Here is an 18,215-nt window from a genome sequence, read left to right as displayed (position 1 = left end):
TTAGAATACTGGAGTGGGTTGCTATTTCCTCCTCCAGAAGATCTTCCCTACCCAAGAATTAAACCTGTGTCTCTTACATCTCCTGCATTTCAGGTGGATTCTTTACCACGAGCGCCACCTGGAGGAGTAAGGACGTGAGTTAAGATCACTGGATCATGGTGTCGCGCTTTCCCCTGAATTAAAAAAAAAAAAAAAGTTGATGGGGTCTGTCTACTAAAGGGTGTGAGACAGAGAGTGGGAGGTGGTTGGGAGTGAAAGGCAGGAAATGGAGACTGTTGACGATAACAAGATCTAACGCACATCTACAGGGGATCTGAGTAGAATGGGGGCTGGATCGTGGGAGGACAGCTGGGCAGGCAACTGGGAGGCCAGAGTGTTAGCAGGCTCTTCTCCAAGGATATTGAGATCATCAAGGGTCTTGTGTTGGAGAACGACAATAATCAGGCTTTAATCTTTTCTAGTGGGGAGTGATCAGGGAAGTCTGTTGGTGGCAGCAAGGTAGGATGACATGAGCTTCTCAATTCTGGCATTTTAGGAAGAAAGCAGGGGTGATTGTTTACATATGCCAATGAGGAGGGAAGGTACCCACCCTCCCTCCAGGCCCAGTGATGAGCAAGGAAAACCAGCTACCATTTGTGAAGTCTTCAAGGGAAGTCACGGCCTGGGTTTTCATTAGCACAAAAGGTGTAGGAAATTTGAGGGAATAGAGGCTATTTTACCAAAAATGTGCCATGAATCCCAGGGTAGTGGCAGGCTGGGGAGAGAGTCGGTGGTGGACTGTACAGAGCTGTAGGGGGATAGCTAGGTTTTCCATTTTGAATACTGATGAAAATAGAGATAACCGGGCAAACATAAACGTATTCAAATGCTATGACTCGATGTAAAAGACACTTTCATGCACTCACCATGGCAGCATGAAGCTCAAATTGTTTAGCCATCCACAGAGGAAGTTGCACCAAAAAGCGCCACCATGATATACTAAAAATATTTACTAAGTTGTGGCTTATGGGTGCAAATTCCTGGTGGAATAAAATGTCAGGGGCACATGATTGTTGGCATAAAATTCCATAGTTCTTCACTGTTAGTCAGTTTCTCCCTTAGCAAACTGATTCAGAGAGTCAGATGACAGTCATCTGGGTGGTTTCCTTATGTTGGATCTGTCTTGAATCATTCCATTGTCTATTTATCTGTTCTTGATGAAAGTTGATACATTTTAATACATTTTATCTATATATGGCCTGATGTGTCCTTGAAGTAAAATCACTTTCAGGGAAATACTGTGCACCCAGTATAAAGCCAGAGAAGCAGATGTGACCTACTCTCCTACTGCTTCACATACATTTATAAATGAACCTGACAACAGATTTTCTGGTTTTTACAGGGTGCAGTAGAGTTCAGTGAGCATGTGGCTTATTTAAGGGCTTTCCCGGTGGCTCAGTGGTAAAAATATCTGACTGCAATGCAGGAGAGGCAGGAGATGTGGGTTCAAACCCTGAGTCAGGAAGAGCCCCTGGAGGAGGGCATGGCAACCCACTCCAGGATTCTTGCCTAGAAAATCCTATGGACAGAGGAGCCTGGCAATCTACAGTCCAGAGGGTCACAAAGAGTCAGACACGACTAAAGTGACACTCATGTGGCTTATTTAATCTGCAGCCTTCATTTTTCTTTTCTTGATATTGTCCTTTTAAGTAAACTTATTAGGTGAAATAGGGAAAGAGAGATACAAAATATCAGTGAAAAAAGAAGCTTACAAAATTATTTTGTAAAATATATCTCTTTATCTAGCAGTAGGAAAAAAAAGACTAGAAATAACCCCAAAATATCAAAATTGGTTGTTAATGACAGAACGGTGGGTGTTTGACTCCTTTGAATGCATTTTACTAGCTGTGTGGTGCCTAATGTAAAAGGTGGGGACATCAGTTAGTGTGGGTATGAAGGAACCGATGAGTAATTCTTAAACTGAAGGCTTGGATAGAAAACACGTAACCTTGTCTACAAAACACCTTCAGTCTGTTTTGTATTGATGCATAATTGATTTACAATGTTAATTTCTCTGTCCAGAAAAGTGATTCAGTTATGTATATATAGGGCTTCCCAGGTGGTGCTAGTGGTAAAGAATCCGTCTGCTGATGCGGGGGATGCAAGAGATGCAGTTTCAATCCCCAGGTCAGGAAGATCCCCTGGAGGAGGAAATGGCAACTCACTCCACTATTCTTGTCTGGAAAACCCAATGGACAGAGAAGCCTGGTGAGTACGGGCCACGGGGCCACAAAGAGTCAGACAAAACTGAGCAACTGAACACAACACACACATAGACACATATATTATACATACATACATACATATATATACACATTGTTTTGTATATTCTTTCCTATAATGGTTTATCATGGGATATTGAATATAGTTCCCTGTGTTTTACATTAGGACGTTATAGTTTATCCGAAACACCTTCAGTCTTACTGTTATGGTTTTTGGCATACTGTAGATTTTCTAAAATTTATCAAATTCCACAAAACGCCCTTGCTTTGTGTAAAAGGTAATTTATTTGTATCAAGAACTATAGATTGCTTCAGTTTAGCACATATATAGAATGATTGCCTTTCTAAATGATTCTGTTTATACCCACACCTGAGATGTACGTGGTCCTCGTGCCGTAAATGTGGCCTTTAGTACATAAGCATCTTGACATGTTTGTGTCTCTCCTGTGCAGTGTGGGGACTCTGAGACTCTATCCCTATGTCAACCACAAGTTGCAGCCAGTAATAAGGGTCCCTGGGAATGGAGGTCCCATAGCTAAAAGACTTAGTTTATTAGTCTGGAGTAAATACAGATAATTCATGAATTTGCATGTTGTTCAGTATTCATCACCCAACCTCCTCCTTGGGCTGCACAACTCTGAACAAATATATATTATGTATTAACAATGACAGCACTGAGTGATGAGGGTAAGGTACATATGAGAATAGAGAACCTGTGATGGCAAGGTTCAGGAAGAGCTGCCTAAGGAAAAGCACCTCATGTTTGATGCTTAGCATTCATCTTAGTGAGCTTCCCAGCTGGCGCTAGTGGTAAAGAATCCTCCTGCCAATGAAGGAGACTTAAGAGACCTGAGTTCGATCCCTGGATTGGGAAGATCCCCTGGAGTAAAAAATGGCAACCCATTCCAGTATTCTTGCCTGGAAAATTCCATGGATAAGAGGAGCCTGGCGGGCAGAAGAGATGGCCAGGCTACAGTCCACAGGGCTGCAAAGAGTTGGACACGATGGAACGACTGAACACACTCACATTCATCTTAGTGCCTGGCACACAGGGCAAGCTCACTGAACCTTCCTGACTAGTGACAGAGAGGCTGCCCCTAGATGACGAAGCAGGAGTTAGTGGGAAGGGAAGGATGGGGAGGATGTGGTGTAGATGGGATTTCTGGGTAAAAGGGGCAGCAGGTAAGGGGCAAGGGAGAGAGACTGAAGGAAGGATAATGAGGAAGGATAATGACCCAACCTGACTCGAGGAGAAGGTGCCTTAGCCTGTTCAGACAGCTGTGACAAGGCACCAGAGACTGGGTGGCTTATACACAACAGAAACTTCTTCATCACAGTTCTGGAGGTTTGAAGTTCAAGGCCAGGATGCCAGCACAGTCAGATTTTGATGGGAGCCCTCCTCCAGGGTGCAAATGGCCAACTTTTTTGCTCTATCTTCACATGGTGGAAGGGGCAAGGGAGCTCTCAGGGGTCTTTTTAAAATTCAATTTTATTTTTTTATTGAAGTATAGTTGATTTATGTTGTGTTAGTTCTGGGCATACAGCAAAGTGATTCATTCATTCATATGTATATGAATATTTTATATGTATATAATATATATATATATATTCTTCTTCAGATTCTTTTAGAGTGTTTTGTAGGGGCAATAAACTCTACTCATGAAGGCCTGCCCTCATGACCTAATCACTCACCCCAAACTTCACTCCAAAGACCATAACCTTGGAGTTAGGATTTCAACATGAACTTTGGGGGCCAGATTCAATCTATGGCACTATGTCTGAACTGGGAGGGGTAAATCAGCAGAGAGAAGCACGCTGAGGACTAAGCAGGGGTTATTATATCCTGGAAAGTTTTGAGTTTATCACAAAGGCTTTAGTTAACAGTTTCATTTTTGAAGCAGGAAAATAAAAATCCGTTGACTTTGGCAAGATGACTCAAGACCGCATTTTAGAGACTGACAGCTGGAGGATGGAGGACCAGTTGGAAGGTCGTTGCTATGAGCTAGGTGAGGAATGGGGAGCCAGGGCTGGTGGAAATGGAGCCACTAGACCGGGAGAGAGGACACACGGGGGCTGGCGACACATGATGGTGGGCAAGGCAGAAAGGGTGAGGGGATGGACAGGCTTCCAACTTGGGAAATGAAGGAAACAGTCATGACATTTAATGACCAGAGCAGGGCAAGAGGAATCACACGTTTTGGGGGTGATGGAACAGGATGACAGGTTTGGATGTTCTGAGTCTGCTTGTGATTTCCGGGTGGAGATATTTAGCTGGAGTTGGGAGTGAGGGGTAGTTAGACGAGGGATCTCAGCTGACTTTTAAGAGCGATTCTCCAGAGGCAGGAGGAGAAGCCAGGGACAGTTTCACAGATGCTGAGAAAAGAACCTCAAGAGAGTGGTCAACATAACCAAATGTGGCGGAGATTGAACGACACAAAAAGAGAATTAACCACCCCATTCAGTAAGAGGCAAGAAACGACCCTTGCAGAAGTGGCTCAGTGAGTGTTGGGGACAATTAAGAAGCAGGGGTGCCATGCTGACTCTTCCTGTAAGATTTATTGTAGAGGCTCAGGATTGTAGGATGGATTTCCAGTACTTGCTATTTTATCTTTCTATAGCCTCTTCTTGAGGCTGATGACTCATGCATTAAAAAAGCAAGGAGAGAAAACAGGAACTCAACTTTCTAGGGGACTGGCAGCCCGTCTGGCCAACTGGAAGGGCCTCATCTTCTCATGGCCTTCGGTCTCAGGATGCTGGGCAGCTGACTTCCCCACTGATGGTTATCAACAGCAGGCAGCTAAGCTCAGATCCTAGGCCTGCTTTTCTAAAGCTGTCATGCTCATCCTGCAAACAAGTGATGGCAATGGGTGAATGGCACCTCTCTCCTGGGCACAGAGCATCCAGCTGTACCCTGGCTAGTGGATCGAGACCTACCCTTCTGCTGGGAGGAGTATCAGTCTGGGCTAAAGGACACCATGGATGTCACTTGGGATGAAGCAATTAAAAAGAAGACTCAAGCACAAAACAAAGCAGACTCAAAAAATAAAAAGACCCATCATAATAGACAGGGTCTTACCAGTAAAGAGAAATGCCATCTTTTAATGACATTAAAAATCTGACCTGACATGCGGCTCTAGCAACAAGCAGGTTGAGCCAACATAACCCATCTTGCTATAAACACCGAGAAAACTAAAGTGAGCACCAAATTATTTTTAAGTCACATGTCTAAGCTTTTAAGAATGAAAGTGATAAAATGAAAAGCTTACCCCAAAGGCTCACATTGATGTGACTTTTGAGGAGGGAGGGGGAGGGGGAGGGGGAAAAGGCAGGGGCAGGGGAGCTGGTCCTGTGTGCAATCTTCTTTCTATGAAAAAAAGAAAAACTTTAAACCTAATGTGGCAAAGCAAAAACATCTATTCTGAGTGGTGGGCACATAAGAATCTGTTTTAATGTTCTGTACTGAACTATATGCTTGAAATAGCTTGTAAAGTCTTATTTTTAAGCATTGGCTAAACAATGTTTTCCTATTACTCCCTTTTCTAACTGAGGGGAATGAAGTTATTGTTAAATAGAAAGTCAGCACATAGTAGAACGAAACTTGCGTAACTCTCCTTTTTATTCTATTTGTGTAAACACTATAAATCTCTTGACATATGCTTTTCTCATTGGAAAAGACCCTGATGCTGGGAGACTGAAGGCAAAAGAAGGGGCTAGCAGAGGATAAGATGATCAGATGGCATTACCAACTCAGTGGATATGAACTTGAGCAAACTCCAGGAGATAGTGGAGAGCAGGAACCTGCATGCTGCAACCCATGGGGTCGCAAAGATTTGGACACGACTTAGCGATTGAATAGTAACCACAAACTGTTTTTCTAATTAGTTCCCCTTGCACCTCTTTCTCAGCCCAATAAAACGCTTCTTTGCAAACCCAAGTGCCAACTCCTCTGTGCCTCTTCCTGCCCCCCGACCCCGCCAATAGTTCTTGCCTCTAATAAAGCATTTACCATATTATATGGTGACTATTTATTAGCTCTTCAATGGCAAGGACCTGATTTAGTCTTTCATTACCTAATACATTGGGCTGGAACTCATTAAATAATTGTGGAATGAAGAATTGATAGAAAAAAATACAAAACCTCTTACAATGTTCATCTATAAACAAGGGGAGTCCTGTTATTACCTGGCCTCCCAGCCTCTCCTACTGTGAAGTGAATCAAGTTACCTTCACTGCTGAGCTTGTCAGGACAAGCTGATGGAGGTACTGTGTTGGCGGGCAATTCCTAGTCATGGCTCAATTTCACGAACTTCCATGTGGGGTCATTCAAACCTGCCGTCGCTGCCTTCCAACAAGAAAGGACTGAAACTGGACTTACTCGTAGGTATTCATCTAGCATCTCTGTACAAAAGTACAATGTAATATGTTTTCCCCACAGCTGTCCAAGACCGCATCTGCAAGAACCGGAAGTACACTCCAAAATTCCCTTAAGTCTGTAATCACGGTACAGAGACCGAGTGGCTGTCCCAACACTCTGCTTTACAAAAGCAAAAACCAGATCCAGATACAAGTGCAGTGGACATGCCAACAGCAGGACTGGGAAAGTCAACTCTTTTTCTTTGTAATTGAGGACAGGCAGCATCTTCCTCACTTTGCTGTTTGTTCTTTTAGAACATACAGTCGCTGAGTCGTGTCCAACTCTTGACTCCACGAACTGAAGCATGCCAGGCTCCTCTGTCCTCCGCTATCTCCTGGAATTTGCTCAAGATCATGTCCATTAAGTCAGTGATGCCATTGCACTATCTCATCCTCTGCTGCTATATACTACTAACCTAAGGTTGTTCTGTCTCCCCAAGTGTTTATAACTGACAATAGTTTCTTTTTAATCTTTTTTAAACCAGTTAAAAAGTCAATGACTCCTGGGAGTATTACCACCCAACTGAAGAATCCTTCAATGAAACAGACCATTATTTCTCATGACCATTACTTCTCGGACAGTCAGCTCCAGAGACTGAATTTAAAGGCTCTGCAATTAGCAAACACACACATATATATTTTAAACTACCGTTTAATCATTTTTAAAGACACACAAATTAGAAAAAAAACATTTAGATGTTCAGTTAAAAACATCTTTGAAACCCAGCAATAAGCTACCAGGGCAGCTCTTGGGACACAGACTAGAAACGTGTGGTTATGAAACATCACGTCACAGTGTAACGGACACAGTGGTAGTTTTCATTTACCAGACAACAGGAACTATTTCATGGATCTGTCAAAAAATAACACTTCTTTAAAAAAATATTTTGGAATCATAAAAACATAAAGCACAGAACACCACGATCTATTTGTTCTCCCCCAGGGACGGCAAGCGAAGGGCTTTGAATACCAGCTGCTGGAGCTCAGAGCCCCTCATGTTGGGGTGACAATGTTCAACTACTCCTACGCAGACATCAAGATGCAACCTTTAAAGGAAGGCAGGAATGAAATCACACATTTCCACACTCTATGGAGGAGGGTTTCTCTTGTTTCGCCACAATTATTTTTATTTTCATTCCTATTGCTTTCCATCATGCTCCTGCAGGTCTGGGGAGACAGCTGTGTACAGGTGACTGGAGATGGAGCGAGTGTGTGCTAGACACTTGATTCCTCTGTCCTGTAATAAAAAGTCAGGAGCAAATGTACATTGATGACAAACCTGTAGATACAGAACCAGAGATACTTAATATCATAAAAGAAGCATATCTGGAATTCTTTACATGTGTTTGCCCTTGAGTAAGAAAAAACAAAGAGGAATATTAACAGATCAAGTTCTCAAAGTAACTCCAGCACAGAGACTGGGCAGGATACAGTCATTTATGACTCCAGTAAAAGGCAGCCAGTCACTTTTTCCATTTCAAATGTGTTATGAAGAAAATGGTTAGTTATTCCACTGATGGTGCTCCCTAACTTTTGGTTTTCCATTATTATTTCCATTTCTTTTTATAGTAGCAAAATCTGATAAAATGTGACTGGAGGGATGGTTATGCATCACCGAGTAAGCTTTAGCTAGTCATTTTGCATGGATCTTTATACTCTCATTCATAGAACATAAAGTCTCAGGGTTTTTTATTTCTTTGCTTTATAAAAGATGTACTGAAAGAAGGCAGTTATAATGTTTTAAAGGCAAGACAAATTAGTTGGCATAAAAATGTGTCTTTAGGCTCCATTTCAGAAAGCCTTCTCAATCAATGACCTGTAGAGTCAGTTCTTTACTGGGGTTTGCATAATGTTAAAAACCTCTTAAAATAAATATTATTTGAAAATATATAAAAACATTATTAAGCAGCCCACCAAGTAAAATGTAATTGGCTGCACGCTCTGTACAAGAGCCTGAAAAAGCAGCTTAGTCATTGATTCTAAGAGCAGTCCTACAAAATGCCAATGTGGAAAATTTCATTTAAAATTTTCTTCTGTAATAAATTACTATAAATAGATTTGTCTACGTGGTGCTGAAGAAAAACACCATAGAGACCCTCTGCATCCTAGTCTTGCAAATCCACATTTCAGAGTGGCATCTCTTTAATGCCAATCTTCCTCTTCCCGATAAGGAGTGTGCCCTGTTACACTAGCACTTTTACAAGGAAGGGCTACAGAAAGCAGAACTTCAGCATCTAACTTAAGTGTATAAACGAGCAGGTGTTTGTTAAATGTACACCGGGTTAAGTGTAGCTTTATTAGGTCCTTGAGGGCAGTTAGGATTACATTTCACAGTGTTATTTAGAAATAATTCTGCACCTCTGTCAAATTTGGTATATTCAACTTCAGCCAGGATGGACTATTAGTGGCTGAATAAAACTCCACAAAATACTGGTTTATATCTAAAACTTGGGACAAATGCTTCACTGACACAGTAATAAGAGGCACCATTCTGAAACAATTATTCTCTCAAGTAATTTTTTTCTTTCAACTAAAATGCAGAACTCTTCAAATCAATAAACTAGTAATTTAGGACAACTTAAAATAAGGAAACAAAAAAAGCAAAAATGGCCAGAGGTGGTCATGAATTTACAAATGAAATTTACAAGGTATACATTTTAAACAGGAAAGATTCTTGTCCTATATGTCATCTAGTCCTTGAATAAAAGTATACATTTTAGGATTATTTTAATGGCAACATTTTAAAGTAATTATTTTCTGTAGTTTAGAATAAGGTATAACTAAGTTTTCTTTAAATGAAATAATATTCGAGAAGTTGATAAACCCTGTCCAATAAAACTGTCAATTCATTAAAGTATTTTTTAGCACGTATCTTCTTCAATTGTACATAGCACAGACAGAAACCAAAAAAGCAGAGAAAGCAAAAAGAGAAAATACTTTCTTCAGTGGACATTATTTCATTATGAAAGCTTCATTTTAAGGGCTGTATTCAGTAGAAATGGAATGCTGCCATGCCTTCTGAGTTAATGGATTGTAAGGTTTTCCTCTGTTGTCTCAAAAACCTTTTGAAAAGTCAGGGCTTTGAGCTCAAGTTGTCAAAGTAAATGACCATGAAGATAATCCTGATGGTAACTCTTACAGATGCTGCAAATGGTTTCCAATCGTTACAAACACAACTGCTTATAAACTTTGGGAACTCACCCTCTGGGCTTCCTTCTTAAGGAAATTTCCTCTGGAGGGCAGGTCACATGTCCAAGTCACAAAGCTCCCTAATGACAGTGTCTCATGAATGCCCAGGTCTCCTCCCAGGACAATCAGTGCTTTGGTGTGGGTTACCTCCATTTTTGATTTATATATGTATATGTACACACACATATATATATACACACACACACACACATATATAAAAGTTTAACTTCTCTATTTTATTTTTGGCCGTGCCACACAGCTGCAGGATCTTTAGTTCTCCAACCAGGGATCCAACCCGTGCCCCGTGCATTGGAAGCTCGGCATCCTAACCACTGGACCACCAGGGAAATCCCTTACCTTCATATTTAAAAACCATTCTTTAATACTGCGATTTTTTCCCCTCAAACCTGGTATCTGTGGAATTTCACATAGTGGGAATCAATTAACAAAAATACTTTTTTAACCAAAAGTATGGTGGAGGCATAAGTGGTGGCTGGACATTTTGGAAGCCAAATAAACCTTCTCTATTATACTGGGTATTTTAGAAGCTAAATAAATTTCTTCAATTACCCTGAGCTCCGATTAAAAATGTTTATTTTAAAAACTAAGAAAAAGCCATTTGTAAAATGGTGACAGGTGAGATACATCAAAATAAATTAACTGCCATGGTTTCAAAAAATAAAACTGTGGGAAAAAGAATTATTTTGTTCATTTTCTCCCTGAGTAGTAAAATAATAACCAAAAATATAACTGGAGTGGTTTCATGATAATTGAAGAATGAAGAAATAATATAAAAATGAACTGAATCCTGTTGATTAAAAAAGCAATCATATATTACAATGAATCCCTTTAATATAGTAGAGATATACCAGTTTTCAATTCTTCTACCATAATTAGAAGTAAAGTATTAACCCTTACAACACTTCAAGTAGATATATTCAATTTATAGAGCAGAAAAAGTCTCTTCTTGAGGAGGAAGGTCAAGCTGAGAATCAGAATTCTTTAGTTTGTCTTCTAGATTGCATACTTACAAGTTCTCCAAAATTTTTGATTCTCCAAAAATCAAAAACCCATGTCATACAGAAACAAAAATCTAGATAATCCAGGGGGATGGAAATCAGTAGAACTGTATATATGTATATGATGTAGTATTTTCAAAGTAATTGGAAAATTCATCAACTGCCTTGCTTTCTAGATGGTAGTGCTATGATAACATTCACTGAGCAAAAAAATAGCTAAGTGTGATAATAGGTTTCAGTTCAGTTCAGTCGCTCAGTCGTGTCCGACTCTTTGCGACCCCATGAATCACAGCATACCAGGCCACCCTGTCCATCACCAAGGTTTACAGGCTGAGAAATTAAATATAATCAGATAATAGAACTAAATCATGATTATTTGTTAATGGCTAGGCAGGCTGAACAAAAAAAGCTTTTATTACACTTTCTTGTTTTCATTTATGACATGCCTGCTGCTGCTGCTAAGTTGCTTCAGTTGTGTCCAACTCTGTGCGACCCCATAGACGGCAGCCCACCAGGCTCCGCCGTCCCTGGGATTCTCCAGGCAAAAACATGCCTAGACCTGTCTTTTACTCTCTCTGTGTTTTTTAAATAGTGATCAGATTCTCTGCAGCATTAAATGGAGGAGGCATGGTATGGGGTTGGGGCGGGGGGAGCAGATACTTTCCATGATTACTCTTTTCTAGCCTCTCAAATTCCACAGCTCACTTAAATTCAAGTGTGTGGGAAAACAGAGAAATTTATTTAGCCATCCATCCTTTCCTAGGAGGTAACAGGGCATGGCTAACTAACCTCATCAGGTGTGGGGAAAAAATTACCTTTAGAAAAGTAAAAACATTTCGTATCAACAAAGACAAGGTTATTGCTAAAGTTCTGGGAAGGTATTTTTGCTGATTAGACCTCAGAAGTTCCAAGCACATTTCCTTTTCCTTTAGTCTTGAAATGAAATACTACACAGCTTAAGCCAAAGAGTTGTTTTGTCATTAACTTTCATTTGCAAATTTATTAATGACAAGGGAAGAAAAAAAAGAGACTCATCATAGATAGACAATTTGCATTTCATTTAAAAATTTAAGGCAAAAAAGAAAATAAATTCCACAAAAGAAGGGTCACAGAAAACTGAAGTCAGAAGACCCTGCCCATCCTTCTCCCTGTCGGCCCATCATTCATCACCCTGGGCCACCGGAACCCTGATACCAAGCTGGCACCACAACCCTCTCCTCTGCTTTCATTGCTGAAGCATCATAAGACTGTGGGATCAAAGGAGGAACCCAGCCACTGAAGGCAAAATGAATTACGGTGAAAATGGCCTGTAAGATAAAAAGCACATTTTCTGCTTTAAGAATCTGAAACTCGTTAACGAGAGTTAACGGTAAAACTTTCACGAGAGAAGATAAACGAGTTTAGAAATTAATTTATATTGTTCTCTACAAAGGTGGCTCAGATCCAATGGCTTTGAAGTTTCTGTTTTCCTAAAACGTAACCAAATATGAATTCAACTGTTCAAGGATTAAAAAAGTGAATCGCTAGACAGTAATTTCACTCAATGATGTCTCTTTCAAAGCCTTTAAGCAATCTCCCGCTATTACTTTCATTATCCTTTTATAATTCTATATAATTTATGTTTGATACATCTCTTAAAAATCCAACGTGATTATAAAGTTATTAAACTTTTATGTCTTACAGGATCACACACAACTCAGGTAAATCGGGGTGAAGAGCACTTCCACTGAGCCTCGGACCCATGCCACGTGCAGGCGTGTGTACAAACACAGGTGCCACGGGCCAGGTGCAGCGCTTCATTCACGCCTTCCTTCTTTCGTTTGTCATCTTCTCTCTTTTTTGAAGAAGAAGAATAAGCTTAAAATATCACATCACCAACCTTTTATTATGTTTAAGGAATCCTTCCTTGAGGGTTCTCTCACTGACACAGGGTGATCAAATTCTCCAGGAAAATAAACTACCTACAATTTGGCATCCACCACTGCTTACAGTTCTGCTACATACTGTAGTCATCTGAGAAACTTTAGGAAAACCCTTCCAATACTGCGATGTTCATTGCATTTTAAAGTATCCACAATCTTAAATAATTCTGTTCAAATTCTTCTGGAATTCCTGTGCAGCACACAACAGCAAATACTGAAAGAGCGTTCACACAATGCCACACTTGAAAAGACCATTTAGGAAACAACAGTTTAGGAAATAGAGGGTTTAAGGCAAGACATTCATTTGGAGAAGTTAATTTTTCTCAGTCATCCGGAGTGACACGATTATTTTTCCCTCTCTCAGTGCCTTGGGACACACAGCGTACATTCAGCAACAGGGCACACATACGACCCTACGGACATATGCTGAGGTCCTGAGTGCCCACTGAAATAATGGAAATATTTTTCGATAAGGCGTGGCCCACCAGACATGGCATGGGAGGGGTATTTCGCCCCATTTCCAAGCTGGTATACAGGGAATTGCCTACCTAAAACCGGCCGATTTCCCCCCATGTGATCCCTTCCCCAACAGACACAGACCCCTTGAAAGGTGCTAAGATTGGTTCCCCTTAACATACAGAAAATAGCCATCAGAGTGCTTTCCTCATCATTGCTTCAATGATGAATGTCTAGAAGTTATTTCTTGATTCTGATTGCAAACACTGTTTGTTCTGAAAAAACTATTCTGTCCCAAAGAATTGTCTTTTTCATCAAACTTTTTGGATCGTGACAGCTGAACGTTTTCATGTGTACTCTTTCCTTTCTGAGTTTTTTTCACCGGCAACAACAATAATACTAAGATACAAGCAAAGTGAAGGCTGTAATACCAGGAGCTAAAAGAAAAAAAGGAAAAGTTTACTTTATTAGATTCCGATAATTAACAAGACCTGATTTGACATCTGTCACAACTGTCCCAAGCCCCTTAGGATGTGTATATTTATTACATTATTCTAGAAGAACAATCCCCCTTGGATGAAACTCAAATCATGTATGCCTATGGGTATTTATAAAGCACTGTACAAACCTAGGCCAATTACAAGCATGATACTAGACATCATATTACATTCCTTTGTAAGGGTCCTAAGGCCAGAACTAAATAAAACAAAAATAAAAACTTACTTATTAATAGCTGCATAGATCTGAAAATATCCCTCAAATCTACAGAGTCAAATATTGAGTAAAGAATACAGGTGGTAAAGACACAGTAAAACCCTTGCTTACTACATACTGTCCCTAATTAAATAGTCACACATATTCCAGTGATGTCATGTTGTCGTTGTGAAAGTCGTCAGTCGTGTCAGGCTCTTTGTGACCCCATGACTATACAGTCCACGGAATTCTCCAGGCCAGAATACTGGAGTGGGTAGCCTTTCCTTCTCTAGGGGATCTTCCCAACCCAGGGATTGAACCCAGGTCTCCCGCATTGCAGGCGGAATCTTTACCAGCTGAGCCACAAGGGAAGCCCAAGAATACTGGAGTGGGTAGCCTTCTCCAGAGGATCTTCCCAACCCAGGAATCAAACCAGGGTCTCCTGCACTGCACGCAGATTCTTTACCAACTGAGCTATCACAGAAGCCCAGTGATGTAACAGATAAGCAATACAGCTTCTTGATGGTTACTGTCACAAAATAAAGATCACATTATTAAAAATACTATTAGAAGTATCATGCCTCAAATTAAATATAAACCAACGTGACCTACTGCTTCTATAGCTGTAAATCTCAATGTTCCTGAGACAGAATATCCAATCAATAGCTCAATCACATTTAAACATATGTAATAATTCTGTGAAAATGGAAATTTTAGCAGGAGTTACTTATGTCTTCCCGTATGACTCTTATCATATTCAATTCAATAATTCTGTGACCATATACTCTTGCTGTCATTCTAAATGCTAGGGTAATAAAGAATTTATGAAAGAATAAAGCTTTTGATCTCAGATCACTATCTAATACGGGGGAGGGGAATTTGGTGGGTGAGGGAGAGAAGACAAATAGGTAAAATATGGAATTCAAAATAATAATTTCTATCATGTAGAGATGACAATAATTCCTCTAGAGAAGGAAATGGCAACCCACTCCATTATTCTTGCCTGGGAAATCCCATGAACAGAGAAGTCTGATGGGCTACAGCCCATGGGATCAGAGTCAGGCACGACTGACCGACTAACAACAACAACAAGAGCTGACAATGTACCAGTGAACCGTAAGAGTGAAAAGGGAACCACAGAGAAATTTAAGCAACTGATTATCTTTTGATTGAAGAAATTAAGAGAATTAATAATTTGTTATAAAGAACAAGCTATACTTTTTTAACTACTTCATCATATTCTTTATTGTTCATTTTCTATAGGTTTTCCTTTTCTTTTGAAGTTAGCAGTCTGATAGCCTAAACTCTTGGTCCATGGACTTTATTAATAGCTTCTGGTGACTATCAGAGGATATACTGCCTTGGCAAAAAAAGTCCATTTGAAAAACCTGAATGAACTTTTTGGCCAGCCTAGTATTTACTTCCGCCCCTAAAATATCTCCAGTGACTCATAAGCATCTGCTGTAACATACAAACAAACCCCCAAACCTTGGCTCTCGAGCAGGGGGCTCTCACCAGCCTTGGCTCTCGAGCAGGGGTGAGCAACCTCGGCCCGTGGGCCAGAGCTATCCTGGTGCCTCTCTCTCTGTCGCTGCTGATGCTAAGTGACTTCAGTCGTGTCCGACTCTGTGTGACCCCATAGATGGCAGCCCACTAGGCTCCCCCGTCCCTGGGATTCTCCAGGCAAGAACACTGGAGTGGGTTGCCATTTCCTTCTCCAATGCATGAAAGTGAAAATTGAAAGTGAAGTCGCTCAGTGGTATCCGACCCTCAGCGACCCCATGGACTGCAGCCTTCCAGGCTCCTCCGTCCATGGGATTTTCCAGGCAAGAGTACTGGAGTGGGGTGCCATTGCCTTCTCCACTCTCTCTCGGTTAAATTGAGAAACAACCGACAAGTAACACTATTAGCTTCAGGCGTGCAACACAGTGATTCGATCTGTTATATGTCATGAAATGACCGCCACAACCATGCAGTTCATGACCAGGTGTAGAAAGAAGAGCTCCACTTTCCAGTGACACTTTGGAGAGATCTGAAGCAGTGGGTACCCAGGTGATAGCCCTCTAAGTCTGAACGGTGTTAATCATTCCATAAATAAACTTAAGACTGCTAGGTTTAAGATGTAAAAGTAACTGACGATGCACTTAACTGAAGGAAATATGTTGGGTTCTATTTTTCTATTCTACCTAAAAGCAAGAAGCCTTCCTAAATTTCAAAATATGATACAAATGAATTTATTGATATTTACAAAACAGGAATCAACTCACAAACACAGAAAGCAAACCTATGGTTGGTTACCTAAGGGAAAAGGGCACAGGGGAGAAATAAATTAGGAGGCTGGAATGAAAATATACCCACTGCTATGTATAAAACAGATAACTAATAGGGACCTCCTATACAGCACAGGGAACTATACTCAATATCTTGCAATAACCTATAATGGAAAACAATCTTAAAAAGTATATATATATGTATATATACACACACACAAATATATACATGAAAACCTTTGGTATACATCTGAAACTAACACAAATTGTAAATCAACTATATTTCAATAAAAATTTTTTTACAAATTTCCTATGCCACATTTGTTAAGAGTTAACACTTACCTGTAAAACATGAGTGAAGCTTTTACAGAAAGAAGTACAAATGGCACAACTGTGTAACTTATTGCTATCTGAGTTGCTATCCATGTTATAACATCATACAAAAATTTCAGCTGGGGAGGTTCGATGAAATAATGTCTAAAGTTATTTCTCACCTGAAATAAACAGAAATATTCATCTTTAACAATGCTTATGGAATCACACCGACTCCATCAACTGTTTCAAGGATGTGGAATAGATGAAACTCTCATACACTGCTGCTGGGCATCCAAAATGGTACTGTTACTATGGGCAAAGCTGGTTCCGAGAAAACTAATACACCTATAAATAGGTATAAAAACTATGGAAAAAGCATGGTGACACATGGGGGCAAAATGTGTGCATCTGGGTGAAGAGCACAGAGGAGCTTCTTTATAACTTTTCTGTGGATTTGAAATTGTATCAAAATTAAAAGCTTCTCCCCCAAAGTTAACAATTGCTTCAGTCAGTTCAGTTCAGTTCAATCGCTCAGTCGTGTCTGATTCTTTGCGACCCCATGAATCACAGCACACCAGGCCTCCTTGTCCATCACCGACTCCCAGCGTTCACCCAAACTCATGTCCATCGAGTTGGTGATGCCAACCAGCCATCTCATCCTCTGTTGTCCCCTTCTCCTCCTGCCCCCAATCCCTCCCAACATCAGAGTCTTTTCCAATGAGTCAACTCTTCACATGAGGTGGCCAAAGTACTGGAGTTTCAGCTTCAGCATCAGTCCTTCCAAAGAACACCCAGGATTGATCTCCTTTAGGATGGACTGGTTGGATCTCTTTGCAGTCCAAGGGACTCTCAAGAGTCTTCTCCAACACCATGGTTCAAAAGCATCAATTCTTCGGTGCTTAGCCTTCTTCACAGTCCAACTCTCACATCCATACATGATCACTGGAAAAACCATAGCCTTGACTAGATGGCTCTTTGTTGGCCAAGTAATGTCTCTGCTTTTCAATATGCTACCTAGGTTGGTCATAACTTTCCTTCCAAGGAGTAAGTGTCTTTTAATTTCATGGCTGCAATCACCATCTGCAGTGATTTTGGAGCCCAGAAAAATAAAGTATGACACTGCTTCCCCATCTATTTGCCATGAAGTGATGGGACCAGATGCCATGATCTTAGTTTTCTGAATGTTGAGCTTTAAGCCAACTTTTTCACTCTCCTCTTTCACTTTCATCAAGAGGCTCTTTAGTTCTTCTTCACTTTCTGCCATAAAGGTGGTGTCATCTGCATATCTGAGGTGATTGATATTTCTCCCGGCAATCTTGATTCCAGTTTGTGCTTCCTCCAGAGCAGCTTTTCTCATGATGTACTCTGCATATAAGTTAAATAAGCAGGGTGACAATATACAGCCTTGACGTACTCCTTTTCCTGTTTGGAACCAGTCTGTTGTTCCATGTCCAGTTCTAACTGTTGCTTCCTGACCTGCATAAAGGTTTCTCAAGAGGCAGGTCAGGTGGTCTGGTATTCCCATCTCTTTCAGAACTGGCACACCTGGCTTTCCCGTGTTTCACTTTACTCTGCCTTCCTCTCAGATGAACCGAGTGTGGGTGGGGCCTGCCTGCCTCACTCAACACATGCAACAAGCATACCAATAGGAGCTCAGGGCTGGCCCAGTGAAAGCAG

At 40.7% G+C, this 18,215-nt stretch overlaps 1 protein-coding gene across 3 annotated transcripts in view; it reads right to left on the bottom strand.

The window, feature by feature from the left end:
* Positions 1-7,308: 7,308 nt before the first annotated feature.
* Positions 7,309-18,215, bottom strand: part of MBOAT2 (membrane bound O-acyltransferase domain containing 2) — a 108,011-nt gene continuing 97,104 nt past the window's right edge. For all 3 annotated transcript variants that reach the window (XM_019970729.2, XM_070799163.1, XM_019970730.2), the window contains 2 exons: positions 16,566-16,717; positions 7,309-13,697 (listed from right to left, as the gene is read on the bottom strand). In XM_019970729.2, coding sequence (XP_019826288.1) covers positions 13,472-13,697; positions 16,566-16,717 — 378 coding nt within the window. In that variant the 3' untranslated portion in view covers positions 7,309-13,471. The remainder of the gene's footprint in view (positions 13,698-16,565; positions 16,718-18,215) is intronic.

Source organism: Bos indicus, chromosome 11 (genome assembly GCF_029378745.1).
Source record: "Bos indicus isolate NIAB-ARS_2022 breed Sahiwal x Tharparkar chromosome 11, NIAB-ARS_B.indTharparkar_mat_pri_1.0, whole genome shotgun sequence".
Classification (NCBI taxonomy): Eukaryota; Metazoa; Chordata; class Mammalia; order Artiodactyla; family Bovidae; genus Bos; species Bos indicus.
The sequence above is the reverse complement of the archived record's forward strand: the minus strand, read 5'-3'. Positions and strand labels throughout refer to the sequence as shown.